This window comes from Rosa chinensis, chromosome 5, assembly GCF_002994745.2.
Source record: "Rosa chinensis cultivar Old Blush chromosome 5, RchiOBHm-V2, whole genome shotgun sequence".
NCBI classification, from domain to species: Eukaryota; Viridiplantae; Streptophyta; class Magnoliopsida; order Rosales; family Rosaceae; genus Rosa; species Rosa chinensis.
This window is the reverse complement of record NC_037092.1, coordinates 16,676,505-16,693,033: the sequence shown is the minus strand read 5'-3', so window position 1 is coordinate 16,693,033 and position 16,529 is coordinate 16,676,505. Positions and strand designations below refer to the sequence as shown.

The window sequence follows — 16,529 nt, the reverse complement described above, 5'->3', positions numbered from 1 at the left end:
AAAATTATCTCGCACCGTCGAGATTCTCCATATATATATAATTTTTTTTTTTGTTTAAGAAATCCCAGCTCGTCCAATGGTTCAATCCTGGATCCGCCCCTGCTGAAGGTTGGTGAGCTCTCACTCTACTCTAACTATCTGTTTGGTGATGAAAAGTTTGAATCTTGAATTGAAAGTGATGAAGATCAAAGAATCTGAATGCCTTGGTGTTTTTTATGCATGCTGAAATTGCTTAAAGTTTTCAAATTTTCTAGTGTAAATTGATGTATGTTTATAGCTTGCTAATGTAGGTATGTATGAAGTGGGATTATGATCAAATGTAGCTCCAAGTCGGTCATTTCACTAATTAATATAAGCCTTGGCCGCGAGTACAAGAGTTTATGTCTAATAACTATGTAAAGCTAGTAGCTTTTGTGTATGCTTCTGGCCTTCTAGTGTGTGTGTGTGTTTATAGTTTGCTTATCACCAGTATGACTAAGCATTTTGCTTTTCATCAATAATGTCTGAGGTGGTGGTTTATGATCTTGGTGTAACTTGTAGTCAGTCATTTCACTACAGATGTAATTAAACCGTAAAGATTAACAGTGGGACTGTTTAACAATAGCATAATGGATTTAGTTTGTTACCCTGTGTACGAGAGTTTATATGTCTATTAATTATGTAAAGCTAGTAGTTTTCGAATATGCATTTAGCACAATATATACTATTACAGAAGGAGATAAAATAATCTATCTTTGTGTTTTTAGTATGTGTATGTTCGGAGAATTCTTGGGTACATTGGTGTTTGCCATACCCTCATTTTGTTAAATATTTTAGACCATTGGATTAATAATATATCCAATGGTTCAAAATATTTAACAAATTGGTAACTTGTTTAGCCCTTAGCCTTTCTAATTATGCTACTCATTTCCAATAAGCAAAAATGTTAACACAAACTACTAATTGAATTGAAAACAATAAAGATAGTGAAAACAATAAAGCCAATTAATATTTAATTATCAATTGACAATTCACAATTATGATTTTTCCTTTTTCAAAAAAAATTAAAAGAACCTTCTATCCTAAGTTCACTGAATTACTATTAGTTAAATAGTCTATATTACTAATTAATTTTATTATTAGTGAATTAATGTTTGATTAATGCTTGTTATTAATGGACAATTACACAATTGAAAATTATGTTTTTTCCTTATTAAAAACAAAACCTTCTAACCTAAGTTTGCAAAATTAGTATTAGTTAAGTAGTCTTTATTACCAATTAATTATATCATTAGTAGTTTCCTTAACCAAATATAATTTTTTTTACATGCATTTTATGACAACTACAACAATTAGTGTAAAAATAAATAATATTTGTTTTAAATGTACTCAAATGAGAATCTACTTTACTCTAATGAGAACCGATTACAATTACCACTTTTAGGACTTAATTACTCAAATGAGAACCTACTTTACTCTAACGAAGACCTTATTTACTTTAATGAGGATTTTTTTTCTAATTACCACATGTGTCCTCAAAGTGGTTACATGAGTCCTCAGAGTGGTAAATATTATATAAAATAAAACATGTATGAGAAATGTTAATGTCCATAGCTTTACCCGTCCTCATTTGTGTAATAAAGTTCTCTCTTGTGTAATGAAAGTAATATATTGTGTAATGTCCATCGTCGAATTAGTAATTACTCTTGATTGACGTAATTTACCACAAATTCCAACAATTGACAAAAAAATGAAAAGTTTTGTTCTAATTATAATAATTACTCCACCTAAACTAATGTACTAATTTATGGACAATTTAACAAGTATGACAACAAATTTGTTGTCAGAGTGGTAAATCTTTATGTTTTTATCATTAATGAAATGATTACTACAATGACTACACATTTTACCCCAATCACAACAATTGATGTAAAAGCGGTAACTTTTGTCCTATTTATAGTAATTACTCAACCTAAACTAATGTACTAATTTACGGACAATTTAACAAGTGCAACAATAAATTTGTTGTCAAAGGGGTAAATCGTTATATTTTTATCATTAATGGAATAATTACTCAATGACTACATATTTTACCATAACTCGCAACTATTGGTGTAAAAACGGTAACTTTTGTTCTGATTGTAGTAATTACTTCAAAAACTATACCATTTACAAGATTACCAACCATTTTACAATTCCACAACATTTGTGTTGTGAACATGGTAAAATTAAAATTAGACCAAAAGATATGTAAAAACTCAGTATTGTAAAGAGCTTCTCCACTTGATAATCAACGTTCTAAATTTGATAAAAGTTGTCCAAATATGATATTTACATTTTTGACCACTCAATTACAAGAACCACAACAACTGGTGTAATAAGTCATAATTGTAGTTCAATTATGTGTAATTTATTATTTTGACAATACTTGTTACATGATTTTTAACAATATTACATATCAAGAAAGAGTGTGTTGTTAATATGGTAAATTTTATTTTTAAAAATGACACATGTCGATATTTAATTGAGTAACCTGTTGACCAGTTCAGTAGGTTTCCACTATATTAATTTACTAAAAGTAAAAAAAATAAAAAAATAAGGGTATGGCATACATTAAGGTACCCAAGACGACCCCGTGTATGTTCTTACCCCAAATTACTTTTACGATATATATACTATATGGTAACATATACATTTCCTCTGGTTTTCTTGTATATACTTGTCTACTACGTACTATAGCACTCTACCATCAGGCTCTTTTGGGTGCCCATAATCCGATTGGGCAAATGGAAGCTTGGTATTCGACAAATCCTTTAGCAACGCGACCTAGATTCGAGAATACAAGCTTGCCTATTTATCCACAGAGGCCAGGAGAGAAAGATTGTGTCCACTATATGCAAACAAGAACCTGTAAATTTGGAGAGGGCTGCAAGTTTGACCATCCTATTTGGGTTCCTGATGGTGGAGTCCCAGATTGGAAAGAGGTGACTGCTTATTATTATATCTTATGCCGATAGACTTGTAGTTTATGACTTTTACCGTATTATATAAATAACTATGAAGTAGTTTTGGTAAAATAATTAATCAATTCTATATAATTTCTCTAAGCTTATCAATGGATCGATCATATCCTATAAGCTGTTTAGTTCTTTGAAGGTGCGAAAAGATACTATTTTTAGACTTATTCATGTTTCTAGTTTCCCATAATATCTACAGCTATGTAGTATGAGTTATAGTTTATTCTTTACGTTTAGATTTTACTGCTATATCTGTTTTATAGTTTCTATACCTACTACATTTTCTGTAAAAAGTTTGGTTATGTGGCTAGTGAGGCTGCAAAAAGTCGTATTGGGAATTTATGTACTCTTCTTAATTTTCCATTGTAGGTCATTCACTCATTCATCTTACCCTGTGGGTACTTATATATTTTGTTTTCTGTTTATTCTATTTTTCAAAAAAAAAAAAATCAATTTAAAATCTAGTGTCATCTCAGTTTCTTTTTCAAGTCTAGTCATACAGGAACCAACTGATTACTGTTAATCGATTTCTCATCAACTGCTGAATTGGAAGAGGAATGTTGGGTATAATATTTTGTTGGCTAATTTGTTTCAAAACACCCTACAAGTTGTATCTTGAGTCTTTGTCCGCCATGATTGGCATTGGGATCATATCCCATCTTGAAGTATGTTGAAGCTATTTGGAATGGTTGCCTTTATCATTGAGGAAGATTTTTCAGTCAAAGATCTCAAACCTAGAATGGTGAAAGATATTATAGCCAATCATTGAATCCAAAGTGCTTAGATTCACAGCTCTCTCTGAAGCATATTTAAGGACATTTTTGATTGAATGAATTAATGGATGTTCACTCGTGATCATTGCTTAAGCAAAGAGCCCCATAGGTCATGAATTTTGAAAATCTGGTAGAATGTCTCGTTGTGTAGATCCCTCAAGTAACATAAGAATATTATCTAAAGTTTGATGCACCCACCCTAGATTCTTTGGCTTTGGGTTTGCATGCATATTCACTAGGTCTGAGTTTTGAGATTCCTCTTGGGTAGTCTGTGTGAAATATCATTCTGTATCAAAATTTTGGTAATTTGGAGGTGGTCCTGCGTGTATCTTCAAGATGCTGTGGAGCTAACTTGAAGCTAAAGATCAACTGGTCAGATTGCTTGTAGGGTTGTACTGGTAGACAAGTGGAGAAGGTGCTTGTACCTTTATGTGTTTGTCATGTATGAGTTGGTTATTGCCTTATTGGTCATGTCAAGACTATGGCAATGCATTGAGGATTCAAAGCTCCATTAGCAATTCATTAGTTGCTGATAATGATTGTGGAGTCGAGCCAGTTAGTAAGTCAATCATCTTTGTTTTTGCTTTTTCCCCAAAGCCTAACTTCTTTATAGGCATATTCCTTTGCTTTGCCTACATAATGTAAAAAGGGCTTCAATTTGATTACTATCCCTTGTGTGATAATAAGAGTTTAAGTATAGTTTCTTCATTAGCCCTACGTTCCATGCCATTGCAAGATTAGGATTCATTTGCCTGAACATATAGGCTTTTTCCATGTTAAGTAGTTTTTCCATCTGATGGTTGATCTACATGCATACATGATTATACGAGTCCTCTGTACTGGTAATAGCTCAACTTTATAATTTGTTATTTCCTTTTGGTGGCAAGTTATTCAGCTGCCCTACTTAGTGTTTGTTTTCTGCCTATTTGTATTATCTTCATTGGCAGTCTTAAGATTAGAAAATGGTTTGCAGCTGTTTTTGTTCTTTGTGAGCTATCTTCAATTTGCTTATTAATTGTGGCAAAAAGAAACAAAGAAGGTATATTGTTAAAACACATAAATTGATCTCTTGTTCATTTAGGTTCCACTTGTTGCTCCAAGTGAGTCCCTTCCCGAGAGACCTGGAGCGCCCGATTGTCCAGTGAGTAGCATTTCAGTTTATTTATTTTTGCCGATATGATGCATTTAAGCACTTGCGCGGCTCACATATACCCATCCATTCTTTATGTTGTAGTACTTTTTAAAAACTCAAAGATGCAAGTTTAATCATCCAAAGGACACACTGGCCACTGCGGTAAGTGCAAATGAGATAAGGATGCCAAGATTTATTTATCATCTGGACTTATTCACTGTAGTTGTAATGCTATGATACTTTAATCTGGTTTCAGGGCGCTTCAAAAAATGGTGATGTTATGCCTTACCCGAGAGGCCTTCTGAACCCGCATGTGCAGTGAGATATCTATCTACTACTTTTGTAATGTGCATTATCTATCTAGTTTTGTTGACTTGGTTATATTCCCAAAATTATGTTTAAACAGTTCTACTTGAAACCTGGGCAATGCAAGTATGGTGCAACCTGCAAATTTAATCACCCAAAAGACATCCAGATACCATCAGCCACTCAAGAGAATAAATCTGGCGAAACTGAGACAGATCTTAAGACGGAGGGCACTGAAGTTGCTGTGAAGCCTCTTGATTCATTCACTCCAGCACTATTGTATAACTCCAAAGAGCTTCCTGTAAGACCGGTATGTACTTATTAGAGATGATTGCGCCTCTTCAAAATTGCGTTATCAGCTTTATGATAATTTTGTTTTGCTGATCATGTGTCTGTTTCTTCTACAGGGTGAAGCTGATTGTCCGTTCTACCTGAAAACTGGAAGGTCAGTTATGTCTTATTTTGTTGTTTGGTTATGATTACTATAGACGACCAAGAACTCATAATGGCTTTTGTTCTCTTAAATCAGCTGCAAGTATGGGGCCACTTGCTGGTACAATCACCCTGATAGATAAGGTATATGTTTAAGATTATGCTGCTCTAGATTCTAGAGTTCATTTTCATGTGTTTTAGACTCTAGTTTCATGTGTTTAACAAATAGCGTGTATCAGAATTTCATTGCCAAGTTTTTGTGCAGATATCAATCCACCTGTTGCTGCAATCAGCTATCCTCTTTCAGCGCCTGCAGTTGCAGGTTTTAACATAGGAGTTGCTAGTCCAGCTGCCTTCACTTATCAAACTTTGGCACAACCAACGGTAAATGTGGCCTATAGTATTATATGTTTCACCTTAAGGCCTTTTTGTTTTGTATCATTAACTGAATTGAACAACTGTTAGCTCTCTCTCTCTCTCTCTCTCTCTCCCCCCCCCCCCCCCCCCCCATCCCTCTCTTTCAATATATATATATATATATATATATATATATATATATATATATATATATATATATATAACATATTGATTCATGTTATTATATGCACGTTGCAGGTGGGAGCGAGCCCTACTGTTTATCCTCAGCGCTTTGGACAGGCTGAGTGTGAAGTAAGCAACTTCTTTTGTTAAATGAATTTGATTCCAGTTGTATATGATTGCCCATCCAGAGAAAGTATAATGAATTTGAGTTTCAGCATGTTTAAACGGTTGCAACACTTTTGAGTTCTCATGATATTATTCATGAAACTGTCAGCACATGAAATGTTGCTTTATCTATCTACATTTGTTACTCTGATGGTAGACATTTGGCCAGAAATGATTTATGACTACTTGTTCATATTTCTGAATCATTCAGAACTTAATGACGATTGCTCTCATGTTTATGTATTGTGGTTTTTTCATGTTGCAGTACTATATGAAGACTGGGGAATGTAAGTATGGTGCACAATGCAGATTCCATCACCCGATTGATAGGCCAGCAGTGGCGTTGTCAACAACAAAGCCATCTCAACAAGAAAATGTGAAGCTAACGCTTGCTGGACTACCTAGGAGAGGGGTACGAATGGTGGAGCTATTCTCTGTTGGGACTATCCCAAGTCTTTTTATCAGTAGGGTTCACCTGTCCTTGTTTTAAGCAGGGTACCATTATATTCCAAAAAGCTTGAAAAGCATATGGCTATTCTTCATAAGAATGATTAATTATGCTAAGACTTTAGTAGTTTCCGATTGCCATTTATATTGTGAAGCTATGATAACTATGAATATACTGATTGCAGTAGTGATTGGAAGAATTGAAATGTTAAGACCTCTTTTTCCAATGAGAAGTGACTGCGTTAAGACCTCTTTTTCCAATGAGAAGTGACTGCATTTTCTGTTGCATTTAACCATTTCTATTCTTTCTGTTGAAATCTTATTTTATATTTCCATCTAGGCATTATCTATCCTATACATGTAAAACCATTTAACAAGGGTGGAACTTTTTTACGGGGTGCCGTTATCTGTGTGTATTACCTTAAAACCGGCACATGCAAGTATGGTGCAACCTGCAGATTTGACCACCCCCGCTCCTGGCGAAGTTGTAGCAATGGCAGCTTCACAAGCAAAATCTGATTCTACTGGTGGAAAAGCATAAGCAGCTGAATCCACACAGGAACAGCAGCAGTAGGTCCCTCGCTAGAATGAAGAAGTGATGAGGCCTCGAAGGAGGTCTGTGGCAAAAGTATTGCCATCTGCCATGGTCTATTTTGTACTATGTTTCTGAGCCATCATGGTTTATAAACTACCCAATCTGCCATTCTTTATGCTCTGCGTATAAGGAGCAAGTGTTGACCGATTGGATAACATGAGGTATTTCGTTCTCCTGTATTTAGTGAGTCTGCATGTACTTTGTATATCTGGAGTATCAGAGTGATGAGTTTCAGTGCTATGGTTTTATGAAAGTTTGCTCTCACTGTCCTCTGATTCTTCCTTCTATGACGATATTCACCCTTAAAAAAGCTTCTTTTTTCTTCTTCTGTTGATGGCATAATCACCCTTATCCTTGCTTCGATTAATGACTAGTTTCAGTGCTATTCTGTAGTGAAATGAACAATTTTTTACCAAAAGAAAAGAAAAGAACAAGTTACTCGTTGGGAGAGTTTTCCAAAAGTTTATTGCACTTTTTACACAGAACTTGACTTTACCTTACTTTGTCCAGTCAAATTCCCTCGATTCAAAAGACCAGTATGTTTCACTTTTACACCAAGATTGACCACCGGAAGCTAAGATCAATGACAAAAGCTTGTTCACTTTTCCTATTGCTTTTTGTCTTTGGAAATTTTCTACGAATCCTGGAGCTGAGATGGAAAGAAATAGAATTATTCATGTTTATTAATACCGTCGGAAGTCGGAACAAAGAAACTGTGACTCGATGAAAATCCATTGAACTTTTGATGCTCTTGTTTGCAGTAAATAAACACAATTGTTTTCCGATAAATATCTCAGCGGTTCCCCCTTAAAATACAGAAATAAATTTACAAACTAGTAGTAGTTTGGTCGAATCATTGAAGTCCTTATTGCTTTGGCAAACAAAGTCTCAGAAAGTACCTAAAAGACTTTTGAGTGGATTTGGAAACTTGTAAGACGGGGTCGTTCATGACTCTGGAATACCTGGACATCATTCATTTCAGACTTGGAAACTTGTAGAACGGGGTAAACGGATGACTTTGGAATACCTGAATACCATTCATTTCAGACTTTTCGGTATTTAATGTTACTCGGTTTTAGATTTCTATACATTTCCACAAGTTCATAGAAAAGTCTGTATAATCATGGATAGCTTCTGTGCAAACCTATTCAAGCCTACCAGCTATCGCTTCCTCATCAACAATGTTGCTCACTACTTGCTCTTTCTTTTTCTGGCATCTACATATCTGCAAACTACTAAACTGTGTTTAGGAGATGGTCTTCCGAGTGGGGTGAGATCATCATCATGCATCGACGAAGAGAGACGAGCGCTTCTCAGCTTCAAAGGAGATGTTACTGATCCTTCCGGTAGGCTTTCTTCTTGGGTGGGTCAGGATTGCTGTCAATGGAAAGGGATTCACTGCAACAACCATACAGGTCATGCTGCAATGATGGACCTCCGGAACCCGAATTATGGTCAAGAGTATGGAGAATTCGACGAGGAATTCGACGAGGAGACTTCTCTGGGAGGTAAGATTAATCCTTCTTTACTTAGCCTTAAGAACTTACGTTACCTTGATCTAAGCGGAAATGATTTTCAAGGAAGTCGAATTCCAAACTTCTTTGGGAAGCTTCAAAGTTTGAGGTATCTCAATCTCTCATATAATTCATTTGTGGAAGAGATTCCCCCAGCTCTTGGTAACCTCTCAAACTTGAACTATCTTGACCTCAGTTCTAAGTCTGGTCTTTCTTCCAAAAACTTGAATTGGCTTTCTCATCTCTCTTCCCTAAAGTACCTCAATCTTGGAGGTGTGGACCTTAGCAGCACAGGAGTAAGTTGGCTACATGATGTCAACATGCTTCCTTCACTCTCAGAGTTGTATTTGTCTGATTGCCGAATTCAAAACCTTCCACACTCCCAGCTGCCGTCAGTGAACTTCACATCCCGCCTATTGGTTCTTGATATATCAGATAATTATATGAGTTCTTCATTTCCCAGCTGGTTTTTTAATCTTACCAACCTCAAAAGACTTGTTGCATATTCCAATTTTTTCGGGCCCTTCCCTGTTGAATTTGCAAACCTCAAGTCTTTGGAAGACCTTGATTTAAGTACTAATTCGATCAAAGGTCAAATTCCCAGAGTCTTTGGTACTCTGTGCAGCCTAAGGTTATTAGATCTGTAAAATAACCATATACATGCTCACAACATATGCACACAATCATAAAAGGGATTAAGGCTTACCTTCAGCAATTACTGGCATGGATTCCATCTTATGCAACTGCAAACACGAACACTGAATATAGCCTTCTGTTACTTACCAACTTGCTTCTCAATGGACAGAACAATATGCAAAACGTCGGTAGTAATCAGGGACCAATTCATCTGTATATATAGGTGACTTAAACCTCAAGAAGCTTCCCATTAAAGCTATCCATATCGGTTTAGGTTTCCTAGTTAGATTCTTAATGTATCACAACTTGTAGCCTTCCTTGTAGACTAAGCAATAGATTACTATCCTTAATGAATTGATACACTATTCATTAAGTCACTAGTATTGATTTACTGTTTGTATCCATGTTAAACTAGGATTGATATTAAGCTAATCATCAATTACTTTATGATGATATGTGTTATGTCCATATTTGATCTTACAATCTCCCCTTTGGACTCACACATATCATGCTCGATGATTTGCACCAGAGAACATCAAAACCTACTTAACTTACTGAAGTGCGCGCCAGATAACAAACTTAAATCGAAAATCCATTCCAACATGGTCAGATCACAGTTACTTATGCAGAGCAAGAAACAGTATACATTTTAACAAAAATGCAGAGTTTCAAAACCACAAACACAAGCTCCTGCAATCCACATATGTCAAACCAGAAGTGATACAATATATGTTAATGTGTATCAACAAGTAAACATATATTAGGTCCTACTTTATGTTTCTAAAACCAAAAACTCAAGCAAATTTACTGAACACTGATGGCTTAAAGATATTGCTTGAACCTTAACATCATGCTTCACATGATTTAAGCCATCTGATAGCAAGTATAACTTTAAACACAAAATCGATAATTTTCAGAACATTCAACAAAAACTGCAGTAATAACCAAAATCTGAAAATACCTCAAAATTTATTAATAATAAAATCTGTCATTACAAACAAGTTGTGATAAACAAAATAAAAGATCACAACTAAAACACAAGAACTCAAAAAACCTTAGAATTTTAAATGCTCCAACTGGACTAACTCTCTACTGAACCTAAGCATCTAAATTAGCTAAAATTCCAATGCTTGCTGTATGTTTCTGGAATGCTGCTACTGACAATGCCTTAGTGAAAGGATCTGCTAGCTGTGAATTTGTGTCAATACTCAAAACAGCTATTTCACCATGCTTTACTCTTTCTCTAACACTGTAATACTTTAGATCAATATGCTTGGAATTATTTGACCTTTTACTGTTCTTGCTAAAGAAAACTGCAGCCTCATTGTCACAATAAATTACAAGTGTTCCAGCCACAATGTGACTCAATACTTTGGTCTGCATGAGAAAATTCCTAATCCAAAGTCCTTCACACACAGTTTCATATACTGCAATAAATTCAGCTTGCATAGTAGAAGTTGAAACAAGTGTTTGTTTCATGGTTTTCCAAGCAATAGCACCTCCTGCAAGCAAGAACACATATCCACAAGTGGACTTCTTGGAGTCTGGATAATTCCCTGCAAAATCCGAGTCTGAGAATCCAATGAGTTTCAGATCCTCCACTTGCCTATAAACTAGCATGTGACTTTTAGTTCTCTGCAGGTATCTCAACACTTTCTTCCCAGCTACCCAATGTTCATGGCCTGGATTAGATTGGAATCTTGACAAAATCCCTACTGCAAAAGACAAATCCGGCCTAGTGCAGACTTGTGCATACATGAGACTTCCTACAAGTCTGGCATAAGGCTTTGACTCCATATTTTCTTTCTCAACATCACTATTGGGACTTTGCTTCTTGGTTAACTTATCTCCTTTGGACATGGGAACTTCTCCAGCTGCACACTTCTCCATACCAAATCTCTTTAAAATTTTGGTAACATAATTCTGTTGAGACAAACCAAGTAGTCTCTGTGCCCTATCTCTTTTAATCTCAATACCTAGTACATAGGATGCTTCTCCTAAGTCTTTCATGTCAAAATTCCTTGATAGAAAACTCTTGGTATCTTTAAGCAATTTAATGTTACTGCTAGCCAAAAGTATATCATCCACATAGAGTACCAGAAAAATAAAATTGTTCCCAACAGTCTTCAAATAAACACACTCATCAACAAGATTTTCTGTAAATCCAAAAGTAGAAATCACAGAATCAAATTTCTTGTACCACTGTCTAGAAGCTTGTTTTAGGCCATAAATTGATTTTCTTAACTTACACACTAAGTTTTCACTTCCAGCTCGCACAAACCCTTCTGGTTGCCTCATATAAATCACTTCATCTAGTTCACCATTCAAGAAAGCTGTTTTAACATCCATCTGGTGCAGCTCCATATCAAAATGAGCCACTAAAGCCATGATTATCCTAAACGAGTCTTTTGTAGAAACTGGAGAAAAAGTCTCAGTAAAATCAATGCCCTCCTTCTGTGTAAAACCCTTGGCAACTAATCTTGCTTTATGTCTCTCTACATTGCCATTTGCATCTCTTTTGGTTTTGAAAACCCATTTACAACCTATAGGCTTCTGGTTGGGGTCAGGTTCAACTAATTCCCAAACTGCATTTTGACTCATGGAATTAATTTCTGCTTCCATTGCTAGCTGCCATTGATGAGATTCACTACTTTCAATGGCCTGATTAAATGTAGTTGGATCATTGTCCTCTGCACAGTCCATTTCAATTTCTGCTTCTTGTAGATAAACAATGTAGTCACTCTCTTCCCCCCATAAGTTGGTTTTCTTGCTCTCTGTGATCTTCTAGGTTGAGCTACTGGAGGATTTTGAGGTTCAGTTACTTGACCAGTTACGTGGTCAGTTACTTGGTCAGTGACATGGGCAGTGACTTGACCAGGTACAGTTACTTGGGTAGTTACATGGTCAGTGACATGGGCAGTGACATGGGCAGTGACTTGATCAGGTACAGTTACATGGTCAGTGACTTGGTCAGTTACTCGACCAGGGACAGTTACTTGGTCAGTGACATGGTCAGTCACTTGACCAGTTACTCGACCAGGGACAGTTACTTGGTCAGTGACATAGTCAGTTACGTGACCAGTGACATGATCAGTTACATCTTGTTCTAAAGGCAATGCTACACTTAAATTCTCATCTGACACAATTTCCTCAAAAACTGAGGTTAAATCCTCAAGGTTTGTATTGTGAACTTTTTCACTTAGAAACTTTACTTGATGTGTTTCAAAAATTCTAGGTGAATGATGAGCAGAATATAACTTATAGCCTTTAGATTTATCTGGATAACCTACAAAATAGCAACTAACAGTTTTGGGGTCAAGTTTATTCAAGCTTGGATTATAAATCCTAGCTTCTGCATGACATCCCCAAACATGACAGTGATGAAGACTAGGTTTCCTGCCACACCAAAGCTCAAAAGCAGTATTTTCTATGGCTTTGCTAGGTGTTCTATTGCAAATATAATTTGCAGTTTTTAAAGCCTCACCCCACAGAAATTTAGGCAAACCAGTTGTACACATCATGCATCTAACCATGTTCAAAAGAGTCCTATTCTTTCTCTCTGCAACACCATTCTGTTGTGGATTATAGGGTGTTGTGTATTGAGCTTTAATTCCATTGTCTTGCAAAAACAAGGCAAATGGACCCTTTTGTTGGCCGGATTCAGTGTACTTTCCATAGAACTCTCCCCCTCTATCTGACCTTACTGTTTTGATTTTCTTTTCTAGTTGATTTTCTACCTCAGACTTAAAGATTTGAAAGGCTTTCAATGCTTGTGCCTTTTCTGAAAGTAGATAAATATAACTGTATCTAGAAAAGTCATCAATGAATGTGATAAAATACACATTCCCACAGATAGTTTGATGCCTAAATGGTCCACATATATCAGTGTGTATGAGTTCTAATAAATTTTGGCTTCTATATGCAGTCTTCTTTCTAGTATTAGTTATTTTTCCCTTAAAGCATTCAACACAGTCTGTTAGATCAGAAAAATCAAGTTCATTTAGGATGTTGTTTTTCACCAAAATTTTCAGTCTCTCTTTTGAAACATGGCCGAGTCTTCTATGCCATAAAAATGCAGACTTTTCATTTAGTTTGGTTCTTTTAACACCTATTAAAGTGTTAGTACTGTTTGTGTTATTTTCAACAAGTAAAATTTCTTGTTGAGCCATTGAACAATTTAACTGTAAATAATCATTCATAATAACACCAGAACCAATTTGAACAGAATTTTTAGAAATAAGAATTCCATTACTATCCATAACAAGTCTACAACCAGATTTTACTAAAAGAGAAACCGAAACCAAATTCCTTCTCATGGAAGGTACATAAAAAACATTGTCCAAAACTAACAATTTTCCTAATCCTAAATCGAGCTTTAAGGTTCCAATAGCCTTGACTGCCACTCTCATGCCATTGCCTACACACAGGTTCACTTCATCACTTTTTGGGATTCTCCTCCTTATGAATCCCTGCAAAGAATTAGTAATATGAATAGGTGAGCCTGAATCTATCCACCAAGACTGTGGTTCAACATTTATAAGATTAATTTCTAAAGAAAAAACTGTATTAGAAAAAATCTTACCCTTTTTGGCTAACCAATTTTTATAGCCAGTGCAGTCCTTTTTCATGTGTCCTACTCTTTTGCAAAAGTAGCACTTGAACCTAAATGGCCTATTTTCCTTGGCCACTGCAGCTGTTGAACTCTTAGTTATGGCTTTGATAGGCTTGAGCTTATTTTGGGGCTTTTTCCTTTTAGGCTTCTCAATGAGGTTAATGGTTGTAGCAGGTTCCTTTTCTTCCTTGATCCTAGATTCTTCATCCACACAGATGGATATAAGTTCATCTAGAGTCCAGTTTCCCTTTTGAGAGTTGTAACTGGTCCTAAGATGACTAAAACTGTTAGGCAAGGAATGTAGTGCATAATGCACTACCTGCTCATCCCTAACCCCCATCAAGAGCTCCCTGAGTCTGCCATTTATGTTGATCATCTTCATAATATGCTCTCTAACTCCCCTTGAACCCATGTACTTCAAATCATGAAACTCCTTGGTTAGCCTAGCAGCTTCTGCCTTTTCACTTTCTTTAAACTTAGCACCTATGAGTTCCAAAAAATCTGATGCTAGCTCAGGTTCTTCTATACTTCCTCTGACAGTCTTGGACATAGAGGTACGAATGAGGTTCTTAGCCATTCTATTGGATCTATGCCACTTCTTGTAAAGATCAGTTTCCTTCTTAGTGCTCTTTTCAGTTAACTCTTCAGGTTTATCCTCAGTGAAGCAATAGTCTATGTTCTCATGCATTCCCATATAGTTCTCTACAGAATCTAGCCAAGCTCTATAGTTGGTTCCAGTTAGCATCAAGACACTGTTCAAGTTCATGTAAGAGTTACCTAAGGAGCAAAACAAAAATTCGTGTGAGTTCTCAATTTGTAAAGAAAATAATTTTAAGTTTTCTGTGTTTTATTTAGCTTTAAGCAACCAAAACAAGAACATACAGAAAACCTAAACAATCCATACTTGCATTCATATCAGTCCATAACCAAAAATAATGTTAAGCAACACTTTTGAGCAGAAGCATAACATCCTGGAGTTCTTTATCAATATACCATGTTCAATGAAAACAAGTTATCCAAAGAAATTTATCCACATCTTTAGACAGAAGAAAAATTTCTAAGTATCCGTATTTATTTTCATCAAGCACGCATATTGCTGTTTTGTATTCTAAAACCATACTTGACCACTTCTTTGGAAGATAAAACTGAAGCATAGTTTTAAAACACAAAACACAATTTCAGTTTTGTTATTCGATCAGTTACTTGATTAGTTACCTGACCAGTTACTTGGTCAGTGACCTGGCCAGTTACATGGTCAGTGACCTGGCCAGTTACATGGTCAGTGACCTGGCCAGTTACATGGTCAGTGACCTGACCAGTTACATGGTCAGTGACCTGACCAGTTACTTGGTCAGTGACCCGACCAGTTACATGGTCAGTGACCTGACTAGTTGGTCAGTTACCTGATCATCGTTTTCTGCCAACATCAATGAAGAATGCTTTGTGCATCATAATCACTTATGCCAACAGAAAACCACAAAACCCATGAGCTTTTAACTTTATATTCTACCCAGATTCATCCTTGTAAGAAAATTAAGCTCTCGTATCTGTCAATTTTAATAATGTGTAAACAAAATCTGGGAGATTTTTGTTCTTCATGCAATTTTTACACAATCACAGATACAATACCATATCATCAATTAATTCATCATGCATATTCAAGCACAATCAAAATTGTTTCGATTCCAAGAAACCACAGAACAATCAAGAAATTGTAAATTTCATCCGGTCACCATCTACTCTAACCTAACGCACGCCGGGAATGCAACTAGTGTTCTTGAGCACAATCAAAATTCAATTATCATGCTATGAATCGAAATCAATTTCACAGAAAAACCTGTTTTTGCTTTTTCCCCAATTTGCTGCTAAAAATCACAGCGGAAGCGTGAACTTGATATTTAACCAGATGCAGCAATTGACTTAAGTAACTTACCTTGATCAGTTACATGACCAGTTACATGGTCAGTTACCTGATCAGTGACTTGGTCCGTAAAGCAAAAACCCTTTTTTTTTTTTTTTTGTGTTTGTTTTGCAAAACCCTAAAACGATTTTGATACTTGTGAGCCTATGCTCTGATACCAATTGTAAAATAACCATATACATGCTCACAACATATGCACACAATCATAAAAGGGATTAAGGCTTACCTTCAGCAATTACTGGCATGGATTCCATCTTATGCAACTGCAAACACGAACACTGAATATAGCCTTCTGTTACTTACCAACTTGCTTCTCAATGGACAGAACAATATGCAAAACGTCGGTAGTAATCAGGGACCAATTCATCTGTATATATAGGTGACTTAAACCTCAAGAAGCTTCCCATTAAAGCTATCCATATCGGTTTAGGTTTCCTAGTTAGATTCTTAATGTATCACA

General features: G+C 35.8%; 2 protein-coding genes and 1 long non-coding RNA gene across 5 annotated transcripts in view; all 3 read left to right on the top strand.

Annotated features, from left to right (window-relative positions):
* Positions 1 to 2,626: 2,626 nt before the first annotated feature.
* LOC112164805 (zinc finger CCCH domain-containing protein 37) lies at positions 2,627 to 5,775 on the top strand. Its single transcript, XM_040505407.1, has 6 exons — positions 2,627 to 2,963; positions 4,851 to 4,910; positions 5,004 to 5,063; positions 5,158 to 5,219; positions 5,308 to 5,517; positions 5,615 to 5,775. The coding sequence occupies exons 1-5, from the start codon at positions 2,766 to 2,768 to the stop codon at positions 5,315 to 5,317; spliced, it is 390 nt and encodes a 129-aa protein (XP_040361341.1). The 5' UTR covers positions 2,627 to 2,765; the 3' UTR covers positions 5,318 to 5,517; positions 5,615 to 5,775.
* Positions 5,776 to 5,804: 29 nt separating this feature from the next.
* Positions 5,805 to 6,694, top strand: LOC121049012. Its single transcript, XR_005799128.1, has 3 exons — positions 5,805 to 6,023; positions 6,255 to 6,308; positions 6,610 to 6,694. It is a non-coding gene; the product is annotated as an uncharacterized LOC121049012 (long non-coding RNA).
* Positions 6,695 to 7,244: 550 nt separating this feature from the next.
* Positions 7,245 to 16,529, top strand: part of LOC112203286 (receptor-like protein EIX2) — a 36,883-nt gene continuing 27,598 nt past the window's right edge. For 2 of the 3 annotated variants that reach the window (XM_040505405.1, XM_040505404.1), the window contains exon 1: positions 7,246 to 7,547. The gene's annotated coding sequence lies outside the window, so the exon portion shown is untranslated. Of the gene's footprint in view, positions 7,548 to 16,529 lie in introns of all 3 variants that reach the window. The other variant, XM_024344276.2, reaches the window with a different exon arrangement.